Source organism: Mirounga angustirostris, unplaced genomic scaffold (genome assembly GCF_029215605.1).
Source record: "Mirounga angustirostris isolate CCGP_5_RB_7025 unplaced genomic scaffold, mMirAng1.0.hap1 SCAF_9, whole genome shotgun sequence".
Taxonomy (NCBI): Eukaryota; Metazoa; Chordata; class Mammalia; order Carnivora; family Phocidae; genus Mirounga; species Mirounga angustirostris.
In genome coordinates, this window is record NW_026991717.1 from 71,324,597 (window position 1) to 71,347,148 (window position 22,552).

General features: G+C 41.8%; 2 protein-coding genes across 7 annotated transcripts in view; both read right to left on the reverse strand.

Annotated features, from left to right (window-relative positions):
- The window catches only part of RNASE13 (ribonuclease A family member 13 (inactive)), a 120,104-nt gene that overhangs the window by 77,517 nt on the left and 20,035 nt on the right, over positions 1-22,552 (reverse strand). For 2 of the 6 annotated variants that reach the window (XM_064570780.1, XM_064570775.1), the window contains exon 2: positions 5,820-5,901. The exons of the other annotated variants lie outside the window; for them this stretch is intronic. The gene's annotated coding sequence lies outside the window, so the exon portion shown is untranslated. The remainder of the gene's footprint in view (positions 1-5,819; positions 5,902-22,552) is intronic. 6 annotated transcript variants of the gene reach the window in all.
- LOC123862381 (olfactory receptor 5AU1) lies at positions 18,818-20,342 on the reverse strand. The gene is given in 2 exon segments (XM_045901943.2): positions 18,818-19,374; positions 19,376-20,342. Coding segments are annotated over 2 exon segments (930 nt in total). The 5' UTR covers positions 20,228-20,342; the 3' UTR covers positions 18,818-19,296.

Sequence of the window (22,552 nt, forward strand, 5' to 3'; positions counted from 1 at the left end):
ATAAATAAATAAAAGTCTTAAAAAAAATGATCTGCTTTGAATTTGGCTCTCAACCTCTGGATATGTTAGAGGTGTTCTGTGCTATGTACTTCTGCACTGATAGATTATTGAAGCAACTATTCAAATATCAGCTGAATGATCAGAATAGAGGACTTCTAATTTCTTTTCCAACAGTAGTATTTGGCTTTTCAGCAGGGATAATGTTTTTTAATTGACCCATCCCTACCCTCTCATCAGAATGACTGGCCCTGGGCACAATTGTAAAGTAAGGTGTCAAGTATTCCTCTAGTCCCTAGAACAGAGTTTATCAACCATGGCGCTACTGACTTTTGGGCCAGATAACTCTTTGTTGTGAAAGGCTGTCCTGGGGAATGTTAGAATGCTTCGCAGTAGCCCTGACCTCTAACCACCAGATACCAGTAGCAGCCCTCCCCCAAGTCGTGACAATCAAAAATGTTTCAGACATTGCCAAATGTCCCCTGGGGAGCAAAATAGCCTCCTCCTTGAAAACCAGTCCCTCAGAGAGCTACAATAAGAAAGATTTCATGAACTTAATGTCTAACTTCTCCAAGATTCTTATACTGAAGGAGACCTATAAAGACCTACAAGAACCATATCGCACATCCCAAGCCTGAAATCCTACCCCTATTGTCTGCCTCTTTCTCCCCCTTCTGATTTTTTTTTTCCCCTTCTGAATTTTCTATCTTTTTTTTTCCCTGAATTTTCTTTCTTAACCGGTATTGCTATTTGGTCACACAAGCTGGATGCTAAGCTCTTCTCCCTCATTTCCTGTAGCCAAATGCTCACCATGTTCTATAGATTCTCTTCCTGCTTGAATCAATTTTCTCCACCACCACTGCCCCACGTCAGGCCCTCACCGTCCTTCACCTAGGCCACAGGAAAAGCTTCTGAAAGAATTTCTATGCCTCCAGACTTGTCCTTCTGCTATACGTCTTGCACGTAGCCACGAAAATGTGACCACACGGCTTCCCTGCTTAAAAGCCCTTCAGTGGCTCCCATCACCTATAAGATCAGGTCCAAGTTTTTTATTTATTTTTTAAAAGATTGTATTTTTTTAATTTAAGATTTTATTTGTTTATTTGATAGAGAGAGAAAGCATAAGCAGGGAGAGTGGCACACAGAGGGAGGGGGAGAAGCAGGCTCCCCAGCGAGTAGGTAGCCCAATGTGGCGCTCCATCCCGGGACCCTGAGATCATGACCTGAGCTGAAGGCAGATGCTTAACCAACTGAGCTACCCAGGCGCCCCTTCTCCTGTTAATTTGACTCTTGTCAATTTAATTTGCAAGCTCCAGCTATTAAGCCTAAGAGGATAGAGAAAAGTTTTTTTCTTCCCCTACAATTGAAATTATCATTTATGTGTCCATCTTTGAAGCAAGAACTGTTTTATTCGTCTTTACAGCCCCAGAATTTAGCCAAGTGAATGACATATAGGAAACATCCAATATTTACTGAATAAATTAATAAATAGACTAAGTCAGAAGGAACCTTATTTTTTTAAAGATTTTATTTATTTATTTATTTATTTATTTATTTGAGAGAGAGAGACACAGCATGAGCAGGGGGAGAGACAGAGGAAGAGGGTGAAGCAGACTCCCCACCGAGCAGGGAGCCTAATGCGGGGTTTGATCCCAGGACCCCGGAATCAAGACCCAATCTGAATGCAGACGCTCAACCCACTGAGCCACCCAGGCGCCCCAGAAGGAACCTTAAAAGGCATTCTATGTGACATATAAAGTCCTGTGCAGTCTTTTGCCTTATTCAGTCAGCTAAAACATTAACAATAATGGTGCCACTGGAGAAAATCATTCAAATGTGGCAGCAGCTGCAGCAACAAAGTCATGGTCACAAACTGCAACGAGATCTTGGAGGCTACCCCATAACACTATAACTGGCAGCTCTCAGTTCCCATAGCTGCTACTTCAACTTTTTCACCTTGTTCTCGATAGTTACTGTAAAGTGCATCTGGAAGAATAAACACATGATAAGGAAAGAAAGGAAGGAAGGAAAAGAGGGAGGGTAGGGGGGAGGGAAGGAAGGAAGAAAAAGAAAGAGAAAGAGCCTCTAACAAGAGTAACAAGGTGAGACTTGGTCTATCAGCTATTAATGTATATTATGAAGATGATAAAAAATTAAAACAGTGTGGTATTGGCACAAGAATAGACAGATAGATGAATGGAACAGAAGAGAGTCAAAAATAGAGCTCATGTAGGCATGCCTGGCTGGCTTAGTTGGTTGAGCATGAGACTCTTGATCTTGGGAGTCTTGAGTTCAAGCCCCAAGTTGGGTGTAGAACTTACTTTTTAAAAATTTTGAAAAAGGGGGCGCCTGGGTGGCTCAGTTGGTTAAGCGACTGCCTTTGGCTCAGGTCATGATCCTGGAGTCCCGGGATCGAGTCCCGCATCGGGCTCCCTGCTCGGCAGGGGGTCTGCTTCTCCCTCTGCCCTCTTCCCTCTCGTGCTCTCTGTCTCTCTTTCTCTCCCTCTCAAATAAATACATAAAATCTTTAAAAAAATTTTTTTTTGAAAAAGATGGGGCACCTGGGTGGCTCAGTTGGTTAAGCATCTGCCTTCAGTTCAGGTCTTGATCTTGGGGTCCTGGGATCAAGCTCTGCATCAGGCTCTGTGCTCAGCAGGGAGTCTGCGGGAGATTCTCTCTCCCTTCCCCTCTGCCCCTTCCCCCTGCTCTCTCTCTCTTTCTCTCTCTCTCAAATAAATAAATAAATCTTTTAAAAAGAAAAAAAAATGAAAAGTTAAGGGAGGATGACAGAAAGTGACATATAGCTAAAAGATTGATAGTATTAATATTGAAAAGAATTTAAAAATTGGTAAAGACAAAACAACCAATTTACCAAAAAGAAATAAAGAAATTGAAATGGCCAATAAATCTATGAAAGATGATTTATATTTACAGTAGTTAAATCAATGAAATTTAAAATGATAAGATGCCATTTTGTGCCAATCACATTATTAATATTGCTAAATACATATAACCCATTGTTGATGAATATGCAAGGAAATAGACATGTTCTAATGCCTCTGGTAGGGCTGTAGATTGATACAACCAGAATGGAAAGCAAGTTAACATGTTTTATCTACAGATTAAGAATTGCCTATCTTGGGGCACCTGGGTGGCTCAGTCGTTAAGCGTCTGCCTTTGGCTCAGGTCATGATCTCAGGGTCCTGGGATGGAGCCCTGCATCAGGCTCCCTGCTCAGTGGGGAGCCTGCTTCTCCCTCTCCCACTCCCCCTGCCTGTGTTCCCTCCCTTGCTGTGTCTCTCTGTCAAATAAATAAAATCTTTAAAAAAAAGAAAAAAAGAATTGCCTACCTTTGGCTGAGCAATTCTGCTTCAAGGAGTTTTTCTCAGGAATACTCTTGGACATGTGTAAGGAGTCACCTATTGAAATGTTCACTACAGCATCAATTAAAAAGTTTGAAAGTGCAGGGCGCCTGGGTGGCTCAGTTGGTTGAGCGACTGCCTTCGGCTCAGGTCATGATCCTGGAGTCCCGGGATCGAGTCCCACATCGGGCTTCCTGCTCGGCAGGGAGTCTGCTTCATCCTCTGACCCTATCCCCTCTCAGGTGTTCTCTCTCTCTCATTCTCTCTCTCTCAAATAAATAAATAAAATCTTAAAAAAAAAAAGTTTAAAAGTGCAAACAGTCTAAATATCTAAAGGTAAGGTAATTGATTTCTAAAGTGTAATAAACCTAGAGAATGAAATATACTACATTACCCTGGCACAAAAATGATAAAGAGTAAAAGATGCCCAACGGTATTATTCTAAGTAAAAAAAAGCACATTGCACCCAATTGAAAAATAGGTAAAAGACTTGGAGAGACATTTCTCTGAAGAGGATTTACAAGTGGCCAGTAAGTACATGAAAGTGATGTTGAGCATCATTAGTCATTAGGGAAATGCAATTCAGAACCACAGTAGGATTCCACTTTACTGCTTCCCACCTACTAGGATAGCTATAAAAACAACAATAAATGGAAAGCAGCTAGTGCTGGCAAGGATGAGGAGAAACTGGAACTCTTACGTACTGCCAGTACGAATGGAAAATGCCGCTGTGGAAAATAGCTTGGTGGTTTCTCAATACATTAAGCATATAAAATACCAGAGGATCCAGCAATTCCACTCATAGGTATACAGAAAACAGATGTTCAAATGAAAAATTGCACATGAATGTTCTTAGCAGTACTATTTACAGTAGCCAAAGTGGGAAACAACTCAAGTGTCCATCAACTGATAAATGGAAAAACAAAATGTGGTATATATCTGTAAAATGGAATATTTCTTATTCCACTAGGCTACAACATGGATGAACCCAGAAAATTTTATGCTAAGTGAAAGAAACCAACACAAAAGGCCACATACTGTATGATTCCATTTATCTGAAATATGCAGTAATAGGCAAATCCATAGAAACAGAAAGTATATTAATGGTTTCCAGAACCTGGGGGAAGGAGAGAATGGGAGTGGCTGCATAATGGCTATGGGGTTTCCTTTTGTAATGGTGAAAATGTTCTGGAACTAGAGAGTGGGGATGGTTGCACAACATTGTAAAAGTACTAAATGCCACTGAATTGAATACTTTAAAATAGTTAAAATGGTAAATTGTATATTATGTGAATTTTACCACAATAAAAACAAGTACATTACAAAATAGAAGGTATAGTTAGTTTTGTTTTTCTAGAAGAACATGCATAGAAAAAAAGTGTAGAAGAATAAATATCAAATTACTCTGGTTGTCCTTTGATGGTCATTTAGAACTAATGTTCTAATTTTTCTACAGTAATCTTGGATTACTTGAGTCCTTTTTAAAACATACTGTAGGGGGACGCCTGGATGGCTCAGTTGGTTAAGCCTCTGCCTTCAGCTCTGGCCCTGATCCCAGTGTCCTGGGATCAAGTTCTGCGTTCTCCCCATTCCTGCCCCGCTCCCCCTGCTTGTGCGCACGCAGTCTCTCTCTCTCTGTCACAAATAAATGAATAAAAATCTCTTTAAAAATGCTGTAAAATAATATGTAATGAAATAGAGGAGTGAGTGTTCATCATATATTTATATGCTATCAAAACAAAATAGTATATTTGAATGGTCCCAATTATTGTAAAAATACACCTACTGCAAAAAAAAAAAACCTATTGGAAGAGCATGTGCCAACATATTAATGGTTATATTTCAGTGGAGTGATTATAGGTGAATTTTATTTACTTTTTTAAAAATACATTTTCAGGGGGCGCCTGGGTGGCTCAATCATTAAGCGTCTGCCTTCGGCTCAGGTCATGGTCCCAGGGTCCTGGGATCGAGCCCCGCATCGGGCTCCCTGCTCCGGGGGAAGCCTGCTTCTCCCTCTCCCACTCCCCCTGCTTGAGTTCCCTCTCTCGCTGTGTCTCTCTCTGCCAAATAAATAAAATCTTTAAAAAAAAAATACATTTTCAGGGGCACCTGGGTGGCTCAGTCGTTAAGCGTCTGCCTTCGGCTCAGGTCATGGTCCCAGGGTCCTGGGATTGAGCCCCGCATCGGGCTCCCTGCTCCGGGGGAAGCCTGCTTCTCCCTCTCCCACGCCCCCTGCTTGTGTTACCTCTCTTGCTGTCTCTCTCTCTCTGTCAAATAAATAAATAAAATCTTAAAAAAAAAAATACATTTTCAGCACTGGGTGTTATACACAACTAATGAATCATTGAACACTACATCAAAAACTAATGGTGTACTATATGTTGGCTAATTGAACATAATAAAATACATACATACATACATACATACATTTTCAGAATTCCTCCAGTGAATATATATTACCTTCATAATCTGCGTTTTAAATATATACTTCAAAGTTTTCCTTATATTGCGCCAAAAACTCTCCTTGCTTGTTAAATGAAACCTTTAGTTGGGGAAAAAATGAAAGATAAAGTTTTAAAGGGAAATAACACCAAAGAACCTGGACACTATTAAAAGGAAAAAGAAAGAGAATATTCAGAGATGAGCATGTGCTTAGAAAGAAAAAAAAAAACCGTCTTGCAGAGCTAACAGACTCATAAACATTATTATTGTAAGGGAGAAGTACCTTTTTTCTAAAAGGGAAAGGCAAGCAAAGAAAATGACGCGACCGAATCACACTAAGCGGTGCAGACTAGAAATTGCTTTTGCAACAGTATGTGACAAACAGCACCTGGGGATTTAAAAACAAGTCAGAGAAGGAGTTAGAAAACTGTAGTCCAAACCCGTGACCTCTGACTATAGCTGGCCACTGGGTTGCAGGGCAGATGGGCTGCAAATGTGGTTTGTATCCGTGAGAAAGCATTCGGAAGGGCCTGAGAACATAGCAGTTATAAGCAATCATGTAGCATTTATACTAGGACAACTCCTGCTAATGATACCTTCATTTCTAATAATAGTATTTACATGTACCTCTGTCCTGCTTACTGTGTGCTTGAGGCTGTCCTAAGCACTTACGGTGTTTTAACTCACTGAATTCTCCCAACATCCCTAAGAAGCAGGCACTGTTATCCCTGTTTTACAGAGACGAAGGAAGCACAGGAAGGTCACATAGTGTCACACTTTAATGTCATGCAGCTAGTAAGTGAAAGAGCCAATTCATATCCAGTCATCCTTACTCTAGAGTTCACGCACTTAACCGTGACGTTTTACCAGCCCCATGGCCAAAACATTCCCCCCAGCAGTGGTTCGCTAAGGGTAGGCCTTTCAGGAAGTCCAGGAGGTCAAAACTATTTCTATAATAACGCTAAAATTTTTTTTCTCACTCTCTTAAGAGTATACAGAGCTTTCCAGAGGCTATAGGAAGTGTGATGACATCAACTTTATTTTTTTTAAGGTTTTATTTATTTATTTATGTATTTATTTATTTATTTATTTATTTATGAGAGAGAAATTGAGAGCAAAGCTGGGGGACTGTGAGGGAAGAAGCAGAGGCAGAGAGAGCAGACTCCTCACTGAGCAGGGAGCCCAATGTGGGGCTCGATCCCAAGACCCTGAGATGGTGACCTGAGCCAAAGGCAGACGCTTAACCAACTGAGCCACCCAGGTGCCCCAATGATGTCAACTTTAATGGCTAATAAAAAAATGTGTTTGTACAGTCTTGCATTTTCTAGGATTTTCTATGTGAGGCTCTTTGGATCCTCAAATCAAGATGTTTGAGAACCATTGCCTGACCTAAGGTAAAGGGAACATGGTTTCTGAAGGAATAATCAAGGCTGCTTGCCATAATTTATTCATTTGTTCATTCATTCATTCATTCAATCGTTGCTGAGCGCTACACTGTAGGTGGTGTGCCGGGTGCGGGGACTATGGCGGTGAGCAAGAGTAGCATAGTCCCTTGACTCATGGAGTTTAGAGCAATGGTCCTAAAACATGAGGGTGCATGGGAATCCTTCGATAAATTAATTAAAAGTGCAAATTCTGGGGCTTTACCTCAAGAGATACCGATTTAGTTTTTAGACAATAGGACTCAGGAATTTTCTTGTTCTTGTTCTTTTTTTTTTTTAAGCTGAAAAGTTGATTCTGAAGCAAAAGACCCACTAACCACACATTGAAAAACACTGGTTTGGTGGTTGTTTAGCTTGAAAAGAAAACTTGCAGAAATGAAAGTGATCACCATCTATAAAGACCTGTGTGACTCCAGAAAGTACAAAGGATACCAGTAGGTCAAAGCTAACCTGGAGGCAAGTTTCCATCTAATATTAGGTAGCAAGGGTCTATCAGGTAAGGCAGAATTCGCAGTCAACTGCAAGTTTGAGTTGGCTAGAGTGCCAACTGACATTGTCATAAGGATTCTCACATTCGGCATGACTTTTTTTTTTTTTTTTTTTTTTGAGAGAGAGAGGAGGAGAAAGAGCATGCGCGAGGTGGGGAGGGAAGGGCAGAAGGAGAGGGAGAATCCCAAGCAGGCTCCCCACGGACAGTGGAGCCCAACATGGGGTTCGAGCCCATGACCCAGAGATCATGACTTGAGTGGCCTCATAACTGACTGAGCCACCCAGGCGCCCCCGGCATGACATTTTTCTATATGACCTCTAAGCATGAGAGAATTGTACAAGAACCAAAAGGGAGGGTTGATAAAAGGCATAAATGATTTAGTGTACTATTTTAGCCACTTATTTTCTCCAACAAACTACGTCAACTCAGATGATAATACAAATTCCAAAGTGAACACTTAGGCTAGGACAGACTACAAGGGTTGGCCAAAGTTCAAGGACTTGGAGGATGAAAGAATGAGGACTTTGAGAATGAGGACAAAGTTGAAGGAGCTTCCCAGCCCTTCCCTTGTTTCTCATGGGGCTGCACCCAAAGTCCAGTGACCTCAGCCATAAGGGCCAAGAACAGTAGACCTTTCTTCCATTTTGAGGCTTGGGAGAGAATGTCTGTTACCCCAACTAACACCTGAGTTCTAGGTTCATCCTGTGCGGTAAAAATATAACCCAGTCATGAAATCCACAGGCATCACTTCATATAACTTAGCTACTTGCAAGTGTCATTTCTTGCTGTGCAATCAGGTCTCCCAGAGATTGCAGTACAGCAAAGCTAGCATGGCCTATATACCGTATGGGATGTACATGCATGCAAATTAACCCTTGGAAGCAACACTATTATTATCCCCATCTTACAGATAAACCGTAATTAATTTCAGGACTCACTTCATATTGGATTGAGAAAATAGAAGAATCTAGTTGAAAACTACTTCCTTTTCCTCACCAAAGCTACCAAGCTATCTGGGCCTGTATTTGTCTGCCTTCTCTCCTTATAATGGATGAACTAGTCTCACTACCGTCGAAAGCCAATCCCCTCACCCGTGTACCGGACTCCAATCCCTTTTCCTTCCTCACATGCTTTGGTCCTCTATTATACCATCTCTCTTCTGCATCATCAATTTCTTTCTCTATATAATTATTCCCACCAGCCTACAAATATGTTATAGTATCTCCCATCTTTATTTATTTTTTTAAAGATTTTATTTATTTGACAGAGAGAGACACAGCGAGAGAGGGAACACAAGCAGGGGGAGTGGGAGAGGGAGAAGCAGGCTTCCCGTGGAGTAGGGAGCCCGATGCGGGGCTCGATCCCAGGACCCCGGGATCACGACCTGAGCCGAAGGCAGATGCTTAACCGACTGAGCTACCCAGGCGCCCCTAGGATCTCCCATCTTTAAAAACACACACACACACACAACGGAAAAAAAAAATTTGTTTCTGTCAGCACACTGCCTCTTTTCTTTGTTCTCCCATGTCAGTGTGAATTAGTTTTCGTCACACATAACAGAAAATTGAAATTAGGGGCACCTGGGTGGCTCAGTCGGTTAAGTGTCTGCCTTCAGCTCAGGTCATGATCTCAGGGTCCTGGGATCAAGGCCCACATCGGGCTCCCTGCTCGGTGGGGAGTCTGCTTCTCCCTCTGCCCCTTCCCCTGCTCATGCTCCCTCTCCCTTTCTCTCTCAAATAAATAAATAAGATCTTAAAAAAAAAGAAATAGAAAACCCAAATTAGAGTCATATATATAAGACAGGGTTTGTTTTCTTTTATGTGAAGGAAGCTCAGACATAGATATTATGGTTCCATGTTGTCACTAAGGACCCAGGCGCCCTTTGGCTTCCTGCTCTGCCATCTTTAGCACAAAGCTTCCATTCTCAAGTTCACCTCATGACCCAATATGGCTACGATAGTTTCAGCCATTTTATCTAGGTTCCAGGCAAGAAGAAAGAGAACGTTGGATGGAGGGAAAAAGAAAGCAAAGCCCAGGCTTTTCTCCACACTGCGCTGTATGAAAATGCCTTTGCCAAGTACCCGGATTACTTTTATCTGTTCATATCTCACAATAAATTTTCTGTTCTCAGCTTACTGAACTCTTAGCAGCATGTTGACATACCAATCTCTCCCTCCTTTTGGAAGAGTGCTTTCATCTGGCGTCAGAGACTCCGCATTCTCCTGGTTTCTTTGTATTTCATTGGCTGCTTCTTTCTCATTTCCTTTGCTAGATCCACCTTTTCTTCCCAACATCTAAGTATCTTTGCCTCAGGCTTCATTTCATGAACATCTTCTTCATATATATATACACTATTTTCCTAATGGTCTCATCTCTCTTCTGCATCATCAATTTCTTTCTCTATATAATTATTCCCACCAGCCTACAAATATGTTATAGGTTATATGCTATGACTTTATTTTTTTTTAAGATTTTTTTTTTATTTATTTGGAGAGAGAGAGCACGAGTGGGGGGAGGGACAGAGGGAGAGAGAATCTCAAGCAGACTCCCAGCTGAATGCAGAGCTCAACGTGGGGCTCGATCCCATGATGCTGAGATCATGCTGTGAGCTGAAACCAAGAGTCGGATGCTTAATTGACTGAGCCACCCAGGCACACCAGTCTTACAACTTTAAATACTCTCTCTATTTGCTGCTGATCCCATAAGTTTATAGCTCCAGCCATATCTCTGTGTGGAAGCCCAACTCATATATCATCTCCACTTGGATGTCTAACAGGAATCTGGACTGGAGCATGACCAAAGCAGAACTTCTAATTTCCACCCTTAAGAAAAACCTTCTCCCTCAGTCTTTCCCATATCAATTAATGGCACTACCAGTCACACAGTTGTGCTGGCCAAAAACCTAGAAGTCATCCTTGACTACTTTACTTTCTTCCTCTTCCTTATCCAATCCTTTAGAAAGTTCTGTCTCCTTTATATCCAAAATATATCCCCAATCCAATAACCTCTTATTCCTCCAACATTCTTGCCCATACATCTCTCATCGGGTTTATTATAATAACCTCCTGACACTTTCCTTTCTTCCAGACTTGTTTCCACTAATGGTCGAGGTTAATAGTTACAAATAGCATAAACTAACTGGATGGTTTAAACAGAAAAAGAGGGGTGCCTGGGTGGCTCAGTTGGTTAAGCGTCCAACTCTTGATCTCAGCTCAGGTCTTGATCTCAGGGTCATGAATTCAAGCCCCATGTTGGGCTCCACGTTGAGTGTGGAGCCTACTTTAAAAATAAACAAACAAATAAATAGAAACAGAAAAAGAACAATTTAAGGGAATAGAATTGTGGCAGGGAATTTGGAGGCAAACTGGTGTGCAGCTCTGGTAGAGTGGATAACAGAATAACCAATAAAATTATGGAGTATTTTGCAGTTGTTAGATACAACTCCCATGGATACCATCCCCAAGGGTCTAGGGTGCTGCCACTCGTTTTGCAGTGAAGGGGCAGGAATAACTGTCTGTCCCAAAACAACTCTGCAGAAAGGCAAGAGCTGAGCTTTTTTTTTTTTTTTTTTTAATATTTTATTTACTGAGAGAGAGAGCAAGAGACAGCATGAGTGGGGAGGAGAGGGAGAAGCAGGCTCCCCGCCGAGCAGGAAGCCTGATTCGGGGCTCGATCCCTGGACCCCGGAATCCCGACCTGAACCAAAGGCAGCCGCTTAACCAACTGAGCCACCCGGGCACCGCGCAAGTGGATATTCTCAAATTATTATTGAAGTATAGCTGACATACAATGTTATATTAGTTTCATGTGTACGATAAAACGATTTGACAAGTCTATACATTACTTAGTACTCACCACGAGAAGTGCAGTCACCATACAACGTTATTACCATATTATTGACTATGTTCCCTATGCTGTACTTCTCCTCTCTGTGACTTTATTTTGTAACTGGAAGTTTGTACCGGAGAGCAGAACTTCAGGAAGCTTTTCTCTGCCTACTCTCTCACTGCTACCCTCTTCCCAGAGCAGAGCCTGCTGACTCTGTTACTCTCCACCCCCAACCCCCATCTTCTGCCATCTCTTCCCACACATTCCAGTTCAAGACAGACTGGTTTCCCCAGGAGTTTCTCACAGAGGGAGTGGTTATGGTGGTTCATTCCTGGATTCTCTGCTTTCTTCTTACTTTCTTTTTTCCCCAGGATTGATTTTCGAGGAAGGAGCCAGCAACCTGAGCTAATTTGCCATCTGAATGGTTTCTGGTGTGTTCTGGTTCACCACAAGTTCCTGCAGTTCCTGGAGGAGGTTACTGCATTGTTATTGAGAGGAGGGGTTGGCCTGCAGATATTGTTAACCCGCAAATTGCACAACTTATAGAAGGCTGATTTAGTGTCATCAATGCCATAATTAGCACCTGGGGAAGGGATCTGGACTACATTGTCGATTAAGATTCGTCTTAATAAACTCAACAAATACTTGTGTGGTTACAAGCCAAGCATGGTGTTATGTGCTGGAAATAAAAATGAAAAGAAATTGTTCCTACCTTCTAGTGGAGAAGGAGAGAAATGATTCTATTATAATTATAATATTGTAAATCAAAATAATCACATCCCTTAATAAAGATACGCACAAGGTTGTTGGGAACATAGGATCTTCTGCAAAAGGAGCTTCACAGAAAGGTGACATATGAGCAGAGAACTTGAAGAATGTGTAGGATTTTTTCCAAGAAAGCAAATGGAAGAAAAATGTTACAGACAGTGTACAAGTATGAGGCCAAGGGAAAAAGCTTAAGGAAGCGTGGTATACTCTGGGATGTACAAATAGATCTGTATTTCTAGAGTGTAAACTGAAATGGAAACAGGCACTCTAATTCAATGCTGATCAGTGTATAAACTGGTTCTTCAGCTTGTTAGGAAGGCCATTTGGCAATAACTATCAAAACTTAAAATGTATGTACTTTTTGGTCAGGAATTGCAGCATACCTTCCAGCATTGTTTGTAATAGCAAAAGATTTGCAACAATCTAAATATCTATGAAAGAGGGGGCTGGTAAAATAAATGGTGGGATATCCAAACAATGCAAGAGTATATACTCCTAAAAAAGAACAGGAGATCTGTAACTACTAACATGGACTAATTTTTAAAACATACGTATTGTTAAATGTAAAAATCTGGGTGCTGAGCACTGTGTATACAAGTGTATACATTTTTGAGTGTGTGTTGGAGGTGTGATTTCCCATAGATGCATAGAATATTTCTGGATGGGTTTGCAAGGGAACAGGTAAGAGGAGCTGTTCCCATGAAAATAGGAACTGGGGATCTGGAGTAGGAGGTAGTGACAGACAGATTCTAAAATGCTTCCAGTCATCCCTGCTTCCTGATATTCACACTCATGTGTAGTCCATTGCCTTTGGAGTATGAATGGGGCCTGAGACATGTTTCTAGAAAATAGAATACAACAAAAGTGATGGATATCATTTCTGTGATTATGTTAAATGCAATTGTAACTTCCATCTTGCTACGGACTCTACTGACCCTCACTCTTGTTAGATTTCATGAAGTAAACTGCCCTACAGAGAGGCCCACATGCCAAGGAACTGAGCATGGCCTCTGGCTGGCAGCCCATGAGCACAAGGAACTGACTCCTGACAACAAGGATGTTAGCTTGGAAGTGTATCCTTCCCCCGCTGAGCCTCAGATGAGACCCAGTCCTGGCTGACACCTTGACTGCGGCCTTATGAGACCCTGAAGCTGAGGACCCAGATGAGCCACGCCCAGATTCCTGACGCACAGAAAAGTCTTTCTTTCATTATTTCTATTCAGCATCAGGCTGAAGTTCCAAATCAGTGCAGCCAAGCAAGAAAAAAATTATTTTAAGCATAAGGATTGGAAAGGAAAAAGATAATATTCCCTACATGAAAACCCCTCCCAGTCTATAGATAAAATTTGGCATTGATAGAGAAAGTGTAGCAGTGTGTTTGGACAAAAAAGTAAATATATAAAAGGCAATTTTACTTCTGTACACACGCAGTAAATATCCAGATAATGTTATTTTTAAAAATACTATATATTACATAGATCTGCAAAAGTACAAGGTCTCTAGATATGCAGAAATTATGAACAAATCCTAAAGTCTTATTAAAAGACACCAAAGAAAACCTAATAATTACAAGGATAGAGCATGTTCATAGACAGAAAGATTCAATATCCTAAAAATGTGAATTCTCCCCAACAGATCTACACATTTAGAATAATTCCAATAAAAATTCCAACAAAATTTTTCATAGAACTTAACAGGCTAATACATTTTTTTTTTAAAGCAAGAGGTGCTTGGGGGTTCAGTTGGTTAAGCATCTGCCTCTTGATTTCAGGTCAGGTCATGAGCTCAGGATTGTGAGATGGAGCCCCGTGGCAGGCTCCCACTCAGTGTGGAGTCAGCTTCAGATTCTCTCTCTCCCTTTCCCTCTGCCCCTCCCCCCACTCACACATGTTCTCTCTCTCTCTCTCAAAATAAATAAATAAAATCTTAAAAAAAAAAAAAAAGCAAAAGGCCAAGAATTACCAAGATACACCTAAAGAGAGAGATCTAGGCTAGAGGCCAGGTGAGGGAAGAGGGGGATATGCCCCACAAGATAGATTTATGGCAAAGAAACAGTAATTAAGACAGTGCACTTTCAGTGCAAGAAATACAAATGGACAAATGGAACAGAATAAAGAACCCAGAAAAGGACACACATATGTGTGTGAGGGACTTGATTTACAACAGAGCTGGTACTGGAGGTCAGTAGGGTATTGAAAGCTTGTGCAAGAGACAGTTCTGGGACAACTGGGTACCCATTTTGAAAAAAATTTTTTTTGCTTAATCCCAACCTAACACCAAAACAAATGTAAAGGCAAAAATTTGTTTTGGTTTAATTCAGAAGGACAGTATAGACTGTCTTTATGATTACAGTTGGGAAGGATTCTTTTTTTTTTTTTTTTTTTAAAGATTTTATTTATTTATTTGAGAGAGAGAGAAAGCATGAGAGGGGGAGGGTCAGAGGGAGAAGCAGACTCCCTGCCGAGCAGAGAGCCCGATGCGGGACTCAATCCCGGGACTCCAGGATCATGACCTGAGCCGAAGGCAGTCGCTTAACCAACTGAGCCACCCAGGCGCCCGGGAAGGATTCTTAAGACACACGTTTTAAAAATTCAAACCAGAAAGGAAAGGACTGGTAAATTTGTGGATATTAAAATTAAGATTTTCTGTTAATGAAGACATCATAAAGAAAGTAAACATAAATGACATTTTTAAAAGACATAGACTAGGTGAAGGTATTTCCCACATATTTAACTACCAAGAGATCAGTTTTCAGCATACAAAAATATTACAAATCAAAAAGAAAAAGTCATGAATTATGAACAAGCATCTCGGGAAGATAAACCAAGAGTAGCTCCTAGTAGATTGGCAATATTGTCTCTTTAGGTGAATTGTGAGTAATTGCATTTTATTTTTAATCAATGTAGGAAGGATAGATAGATAGATAGATAGATAGATAGATAGATAGATAGATAGATAGACAGACAGACGTTAAAAATAATCTTTTGTAGGGGCACCGGGTGGCTCAGTGGGTTAAGCATTTGACTCTTCGTTTCGGCTCAGGTCGTGATCTCAGAGTCCTGAGAATGAGCCCCCCATCAGACTCCCAGCTCAGCTCAGAGTCTCTTTGTCCCTCTCCCTCTGCTCCCCTCCTCTTCACTTGTACACTTTCTCTCTCTCTCTGGAATAAATAAGATCTTTAAAATATATATATTCTTTTGTAGATTTTCAGTATTTAATAACAACTTGACAATAGAAAAACAGAATAAATAAAAGGAAAGCAGAAAGAAGGAATTAATAAAGAAAATCCTGAAACCAATAAAATGGGAAACTGATATGCTCTAGAAAGAAGAAAAGCCCCAAAACAGAATGTTTTAAAAGGCTGATAAAATCCTCTGTCAAGCGTTACTAAGGAAAAGAAAACCACAAAAATATGAAGAATGAGAAAGGGAATATAAACACAGATACAAACAAAAGGAACAAAAGAAGCCAATGCTTAGGAGTCACCATGTGCCAGCCATGTTTTAGATACTATGTCATTGACTTTGCAACAACAGTTCCATACCTGAGATAAGTTTATTGATATCCCTGTTTCTCAGATGGAAAAAACATAGCACAGAGAGGTAGAAGGACCTCCCGAAGCTCACGTGACTAGTGAGTGCCAGAGCTGGGACTGGAGTCTAGGCAGCCAGGCACTTCAGGCTATGTGCTCAGTCATTTCTCAGCACTGCCTTTCTTCAAATGTACATCTCGTTGAATGTTAGAGTCCAGAAGACCCTTCCAGACCACTTACTCCGTTTCTCTCATTTTATGGAAGAGGATTTCTTTTCTATAGTGTCCTAAGTATGGAAGAAACTATCTGGAGAGACCTATCTGGAGAGTCCTAAGTATGGAAGAAACTATCTGGAGAGACCCAGACAGAGAGAGAGTGAGCACAAGCAGGGGGAGTGGCAGGCAGAGGTAGAGGGAGAAGCAGGCTCCCTGCAGAGCACAGAGTCTGATGCAGGGATCTACCCCAGGACCCCGGGATCATGAACCAAACCGAAGGCAGACGTTCAACCAACTGAGCCACCCAGGTGCCCCGGAAGGAAATAATTTTTGAACAAAATACAAATGATCAAGTTGACTTAATAAGCAGGGGAAAAAAACTAAAATGAAACCAATAATCATATAAGAAATAAGAAAGTTAATTAATGATCTACCTTTTAAGAAAGCATCAGTCTCAGATGGTTTTATAGCTAAGTATACAGAATTTTTATTTATTTTACTTTTTTTTTTTTTAAGTAGTCTCCATGCCCAGCATGAAGCCCAACGTGGGGTATGAACTCATGACCCTGAGATGGAGACCTGAGCTGAAACCAAGAATCAGACACTTAACTGACTGAGCCACCCAGGCACCACAAAGTATACAGCATTTTTAAAGAACAGATATTCCTATCTTACTTAAATTATTCCACACTACAGTCAAAGAAGAAAGAACTTTGATACATTTTACAAGCCTAGTTTACTCTTAATACTAAAACATAATAAATATGATACAAAAAGAAAACAGACCAACTTTATCTTTGAATATAGATGCCAAGAGTCTAAATCAAATTTTAGACTTTTGCAAATCAAATTTTAGACTTTGCAAATCAAATCCAACCATCTATTAAAAGAAAATCATTTCACGACCAGGTAGAATTCCAGGCAACAAAAATGGTTTAACATTAGGAAATACGTGTCTCCAGTTCAGCACAGGAACAAAATAAAGGAGGAAGATCACACAATTATATCAAGAGTTACTGAAAGGCTTTTGCTAAAAGTTAGCAGCCATTTCCAATAATAGGAGCTCATGTTTACTAAGTGCTTGCTCTGTGCCAGGCACTGTTCTAAGTGCTTTGCTGGCATCAACTTAATTCTCCTAGCAACAACTGTATTGCTACAATTATTAGTTTTCCTATTTTACAAAAGAGAAAACTGAAACTCAGAGAGGTGAAATGATGTCACGCATATTGGAAATGTTGAAGCTAGGATGTGAGCCAAGGCAGATTGGCTCCCGAACCCAAACTGAGTTATACTGCGCTGCTTCTAACAAAATCTCTGGTTAGCACTAAAAGGAAATCACTATACTTAAATATGATCAACATTAATAATATTATGAAAAACTAACAGTAAACTTTATAAATAAAAGGCCAAATTTCAGGAACAAGTTCAGTGTCCAAATCTCTGTGAGGATCTATCAATATACAGCACCATCTTCCCTCCTAATTCTGAACGCGTTAGAGAAAGGATAAAATATAATAAGATGGGAAGCTATTAAAGTCTGGATCAGAGTCCATGGATTGCATCTGTGGGAAACCGGTCTTTATGAAGCTAAACTGCAGAGTTAGGCGGACTTTGCTGACCAGTCAGCACCAGATGGATGCACTGGGCCTGGTGAGGGGACTAGCCAAGCACTCCTGGTTTATTTTCTTCACATTTATCAATGGGTACAGAGATCCCAGGAACATCATGTTTGATTGAACTCCCTCTAAGTGATTCTTCTTATTTAAAAAGGTTTAGGGGCACCTGGGTGGCTCAGTTGGTTAAGCGACTGCCTTCGGCTCAGGTCATGATCCTGGAGTCCCGGGATCGAGTCCCGCATCGGGCTCCCTGCTCAGCGGGGAGTCTGCTTCTCCCTCTGACCCTCCCCCATCTCATGCTCTCTCTCTCTCTCTCTCATTCTCTCTCTCAAATAAGTAAATAAATAAATATCTTAAAAAAATAAATAAATAAAAAGGTTTAATGTAGGGGCCCCTGGGTGACTCAGTTGGTTAAGTATCCAACTCTTGGTTTTGGCTCAGGTCATGATCTCAGGGTCATGAAATCGGGCTCCAGTCAGGCTCTGTGCTCAGCACAGAGTCTGCTTGTCTTTCTCCCTCTGCCTCTCCGCCACCCCCCTCTCTCAAATACATAAGTAAATAAATAGGTTTAACTTAATTCAATCACACCTTACAAGTTACCAAGAATCGAACGCTAGCAGAGAGAGCTAGCCTTTGAGAAAGGCAAAACATGTCCTCTCTCTCACTTTGTGAGAGCTTAGGGTCTGCTGTAAAGGAAAAGGTGAGGTAGCATACAAATGCTGACCATGTGCTGAACGATTTACCTGCAATATTTCACTGAACACTTAATTTAAAACTCACACCAGTTAAAAGGGGAAAGGTCTGTGACTTGGAAAAGTTAAGTAAGTTGCCCGAGTTTATCCAGTTTGAAAGTGACCAAGTGGCTATTTGGCCGGGGAGTGGGGGGGAAAGGTCAACAAAGACAATAAAACATCACGTGAGCTTTTGACATTGTTACAGTATCAGACAATATAATAATTGTCAAATAATCAGACAATCAGGAGTCAGTTTTTACAAAGAGGAGACTGTACAGAAGGGGAGGAGTTCCCCAAGCAGTCAAAGTGTTCACCTTAGTTAATGAGAGACTTTATTATGAAGAATATAAACGTCAGTTTCTAAAAATAAAGTATTCACAAACGTGGAAATACGAGCAAAGCATCTGAACAAAGGCACGGCTAAATCTTGCCAATGGGTCAAATTCTGCAACAAGCAGACACTCCCTTCTCAGTTCTGGTTAGTCTCTATGATACCACCAGTTCTTTCTGTGGCAGGTGGATGCAGAAGCACCAGCGACCAGAGCTTATGCCGTTTATTCCCAGGGAGGAGCACGGACATGTACTTGGGCTGGCACCACATAAGGTAGTTTCCTTGGCTTGCTTGCTTTTTTTAAGATTTTATTTATTGATTTGAGAGAGAGGGGGCACTTATTTGAGGTGGGGGGAGAGAGGGGCCGGCCGAGGGAGAGGGAGAAGCAGGCTCCCCGCTAAGCAGGGAGCCCAACACAGGGACTCACTCCTAGGACTCTGGGATCATGATGTGAGCCGAAAGCAGACACTTAACCGACTGAGCCACCCAGGAGCCCCTCCTTTGGCTTTCTAAAGATATGTGGTAATGGGTTGAGAGGATCATTCCATTATTTTCCTGCCCCAAACCTTTCTTAAAGCTTCCTTCACATCCTTGCTTCTCAAGGAGTACATAAGGGGGGTTCAGCATTGGGATTACCACTGTGCAGATCACAGCAACTGTGCGGTCTTGGGTCAACGAGTAGCTGGACCTGGGGCGCAGGTACATAAAAAGTGTGCCATAGAAGAGGGACACAGCAGTGAGGTGGGAAGCACAGGTGGAAAAGGCCTTGAACCTGCCCTGGGCTGAGCTTATTCTCAGGAAGGAGATGAGGATTAAGAGGTAGGAGACCAAGATGGTAAGGGTGCAGCTCAAAAGGTTGAAACCAGCAAAAATGAAGAGCAGGATCTCACACATCAAGGTGTCCACACAAGACAGAGACAAGATAGGTGGTCCATCACAGAAGTGAGTGACCACATGAGCACCACAGAATTTCAGACTAAAGATACAGCTTGTGTGGATAAGAGAATTGAGAAATCCTGCACCCTAGGAGCCCACAATCAAAGAGACACAGATCTCAGGAGACACAGGGAGTGGGAAGAGCAGGGGGTTACAAATGGTGGCAGAGCGGTCATAGGCCATGGCGGCAATGAGATAGCATTCACTGGTGGTGAAACCTGCATGGAAGAACATCTGAGCCATGCAGCCAAAATAGGAGATCACTTTCTTCTTGGCCAAGAAGTTCACCAGGGTCTGCGGGACAACTGTGGAGGTGTAGCAGAAGTCCAAGAAGGAGAGGCTCTTCAGGAGGGAGCACATGGGCGTGTGCAGAGTGGCACTCATGCGGATCAGAAGGAACATGATTAGGTTCCCCAGCACAGTGATGGTGTACGTGCCCAGGAACATGGTGAAGAGCAGCTTCTGGAGCTGGGGGTCACTGGTGAGGCCCAAGAGCTCTAACTCCATCCCTTGGCTCAGGTTTGCCCCTTCCATATTTCTCCAGTGCCCTGGTGTGTGGAACGAGGGTACCACCCGAAATGAGGGGGAACACCCAGGGGCTCTCACTGGATTTGGTTCTGCTTTAGCCAAGGGCAGCCGTCTGAAGATTGGTCTCACTGTGGAGGTCCTCTGTAGGTAGAACTCTTTCATAGAGAAGGTCTTCTCTACTTGGTTGTTTGGTTAGTTTGTAAGCATTACTAGAGCAGTAGTAAAAAACAGAAAAGAAATGTATACAATTTGGTCTCTCCATGACCTTAAGAAGTTCTAAATAATGGAACAGTTAGTTAGGAAATATTTGTTGATGGCCTTCCATATGCTGAGCTCTGTGTTCTTCCTGTCAGAAATTCAAGTGTCTGTCTTTAGGAAGCTTACATTCTAGGGATAGTATATTTTGTGTTAAAGCACACAGGCCCTGGCATCAGACTGCCAAGGTTCCAAGCTGGGACCTCACCACTAACTAGCTGTGTAACCTTGGGAATGTTATTTAACCTCTCTGAGTTTCAGTTTTCTCATCTGTACAATAGGGATAATAGCACTAATCTCAAAAGATTGTTGTAACAATTCAATGAGTTAATACACATAAAGCACTTGAACAAAGCCTGGCGTGTTAAGAAAGTTCAAAGAATGTTAGCTTTGATTACTCTCATTGGAGAGACAGACCTAGTGCATAACTAAATATGATCAATAAAATGAAACAATGACAAAATTTGGCAAGCAACCCACCACCAAACAACACAGACAGAGACATGTATGCTGAGCAAGCGTGACTGAAGAGACCTTCAGAGGAATGTTCTAGAGGAGCTGAAGGCGATTTATTGGCTCAGCTCTAAAATGGCCTCTGAACTTGGCACAAGTTAAGCACTACTGTGAGTTCTAACAGTGATGAGGGTTGGGGATGTGGAGAGATGGGGATGGTGTAGGGCCATGAAGAGCAAACCGAGACCTTGCTCTTGGAAGCATCCTTTGCAGAGTCTCGAGTCATTTCCAAGGAATAGGTTCACCCTGAACTCGAAGGCCACTGGGGCCAGAGGGGAAGGAACAGCTCTTCCCCAGGGCTTTGTAAATGCCTTTCCTATTCGGAGAATGAACAAGGCCATGGTTGCACCACCTAAACACCATACTCTTTTCCACTCCATTGGCTGCTGTGCTGCCCATGTTGCTGAATTACCTCTGGGTTCTGGAGTCAGTTAAGCACTCCATGCTCTTTGGTGAGGACCCTCAGCTGCAAAGACTTTGAAGCCAGCAGATGTGATTGGGTAGGATGAAAGCTCCTCAAGGAGCTCCTCAGGGCAGGAGTGTAAGTGAATGACACAGCTGTGGATGATGTTGGGAGGATTTGGGAGAGGAGAGCTGGATTGAGCAAAGTTTCTAATTTATCCCACTGGCAGAGTTTCCAGAATCATCAAACTACCAGGGCAGGAGAAGACTCTAAACACATGGATAACTAAATTCGACTGTCAAGTAGATAACGAAGGCACTATGGCTACTGCTAGAGCACTGTGACTGGTGACAAGCAGAAAGCATTGTAATGCCCGAAGAGGTCACATGCCCCACTAAAGTTGAGATATTCAAAATATAAGAGGGCAAATTTGAACACAGAGCCTTGGTAACTTCTTTTAAAGCACATGAAGCATAACTCTGTGATTTGATGTCACTGAGATGTAACATTCAGCCATTCTTTTTTTTAAATATTTATTTATTTATTTATTCATTTATTTATTTATTTATTTATTTATTTGAAGGAGGGAGAGAGAGAGAGAGAGAGCATGCATGAGCGCAGTGGGAGGGACAGAGGGAGCCGGAGAGGATCCCAAGCAGACACTGTACTGAGCACTAGGCGCAGAGCCCAATGTGGGGCTCGATCTCATGATCCTGAGATCATGACCTGAGCCAAAAATCAAAAGTTGGATGCTTAACCTACTGAGACACCCAGGTGCCCCCATTCAGCCATTCTTAAACTAATAGCTGCTAGTTTATAATAAACCCCATTATTGTGGGGGTGTGGGCAGCCCTAGATTTGGGTTGCAAATGTCACTGGCTCCATTGGTTTCAAAAGCCAACCCAACTTCAAAGCAAATTACAAGGCCTTCAGAGAAATGACTAAAAATCCCAGGATGGAATAACTTAGAGGAACTTCAAGGATGCTGAGAAATGGTTGTTAAGAGTGGAACAGGACTTCTTGAGACCCAACTTCACGTCTTCCCTCAATAGACTGTTTCAGTGTGGGTAACTGGACTGCAGGTATCTCTCTCATGAAAAGAGTGAACAACAGCTGAGAAAAGTGGGAATGTGGTCAATGGTCAGGATAGCGTCGATGAG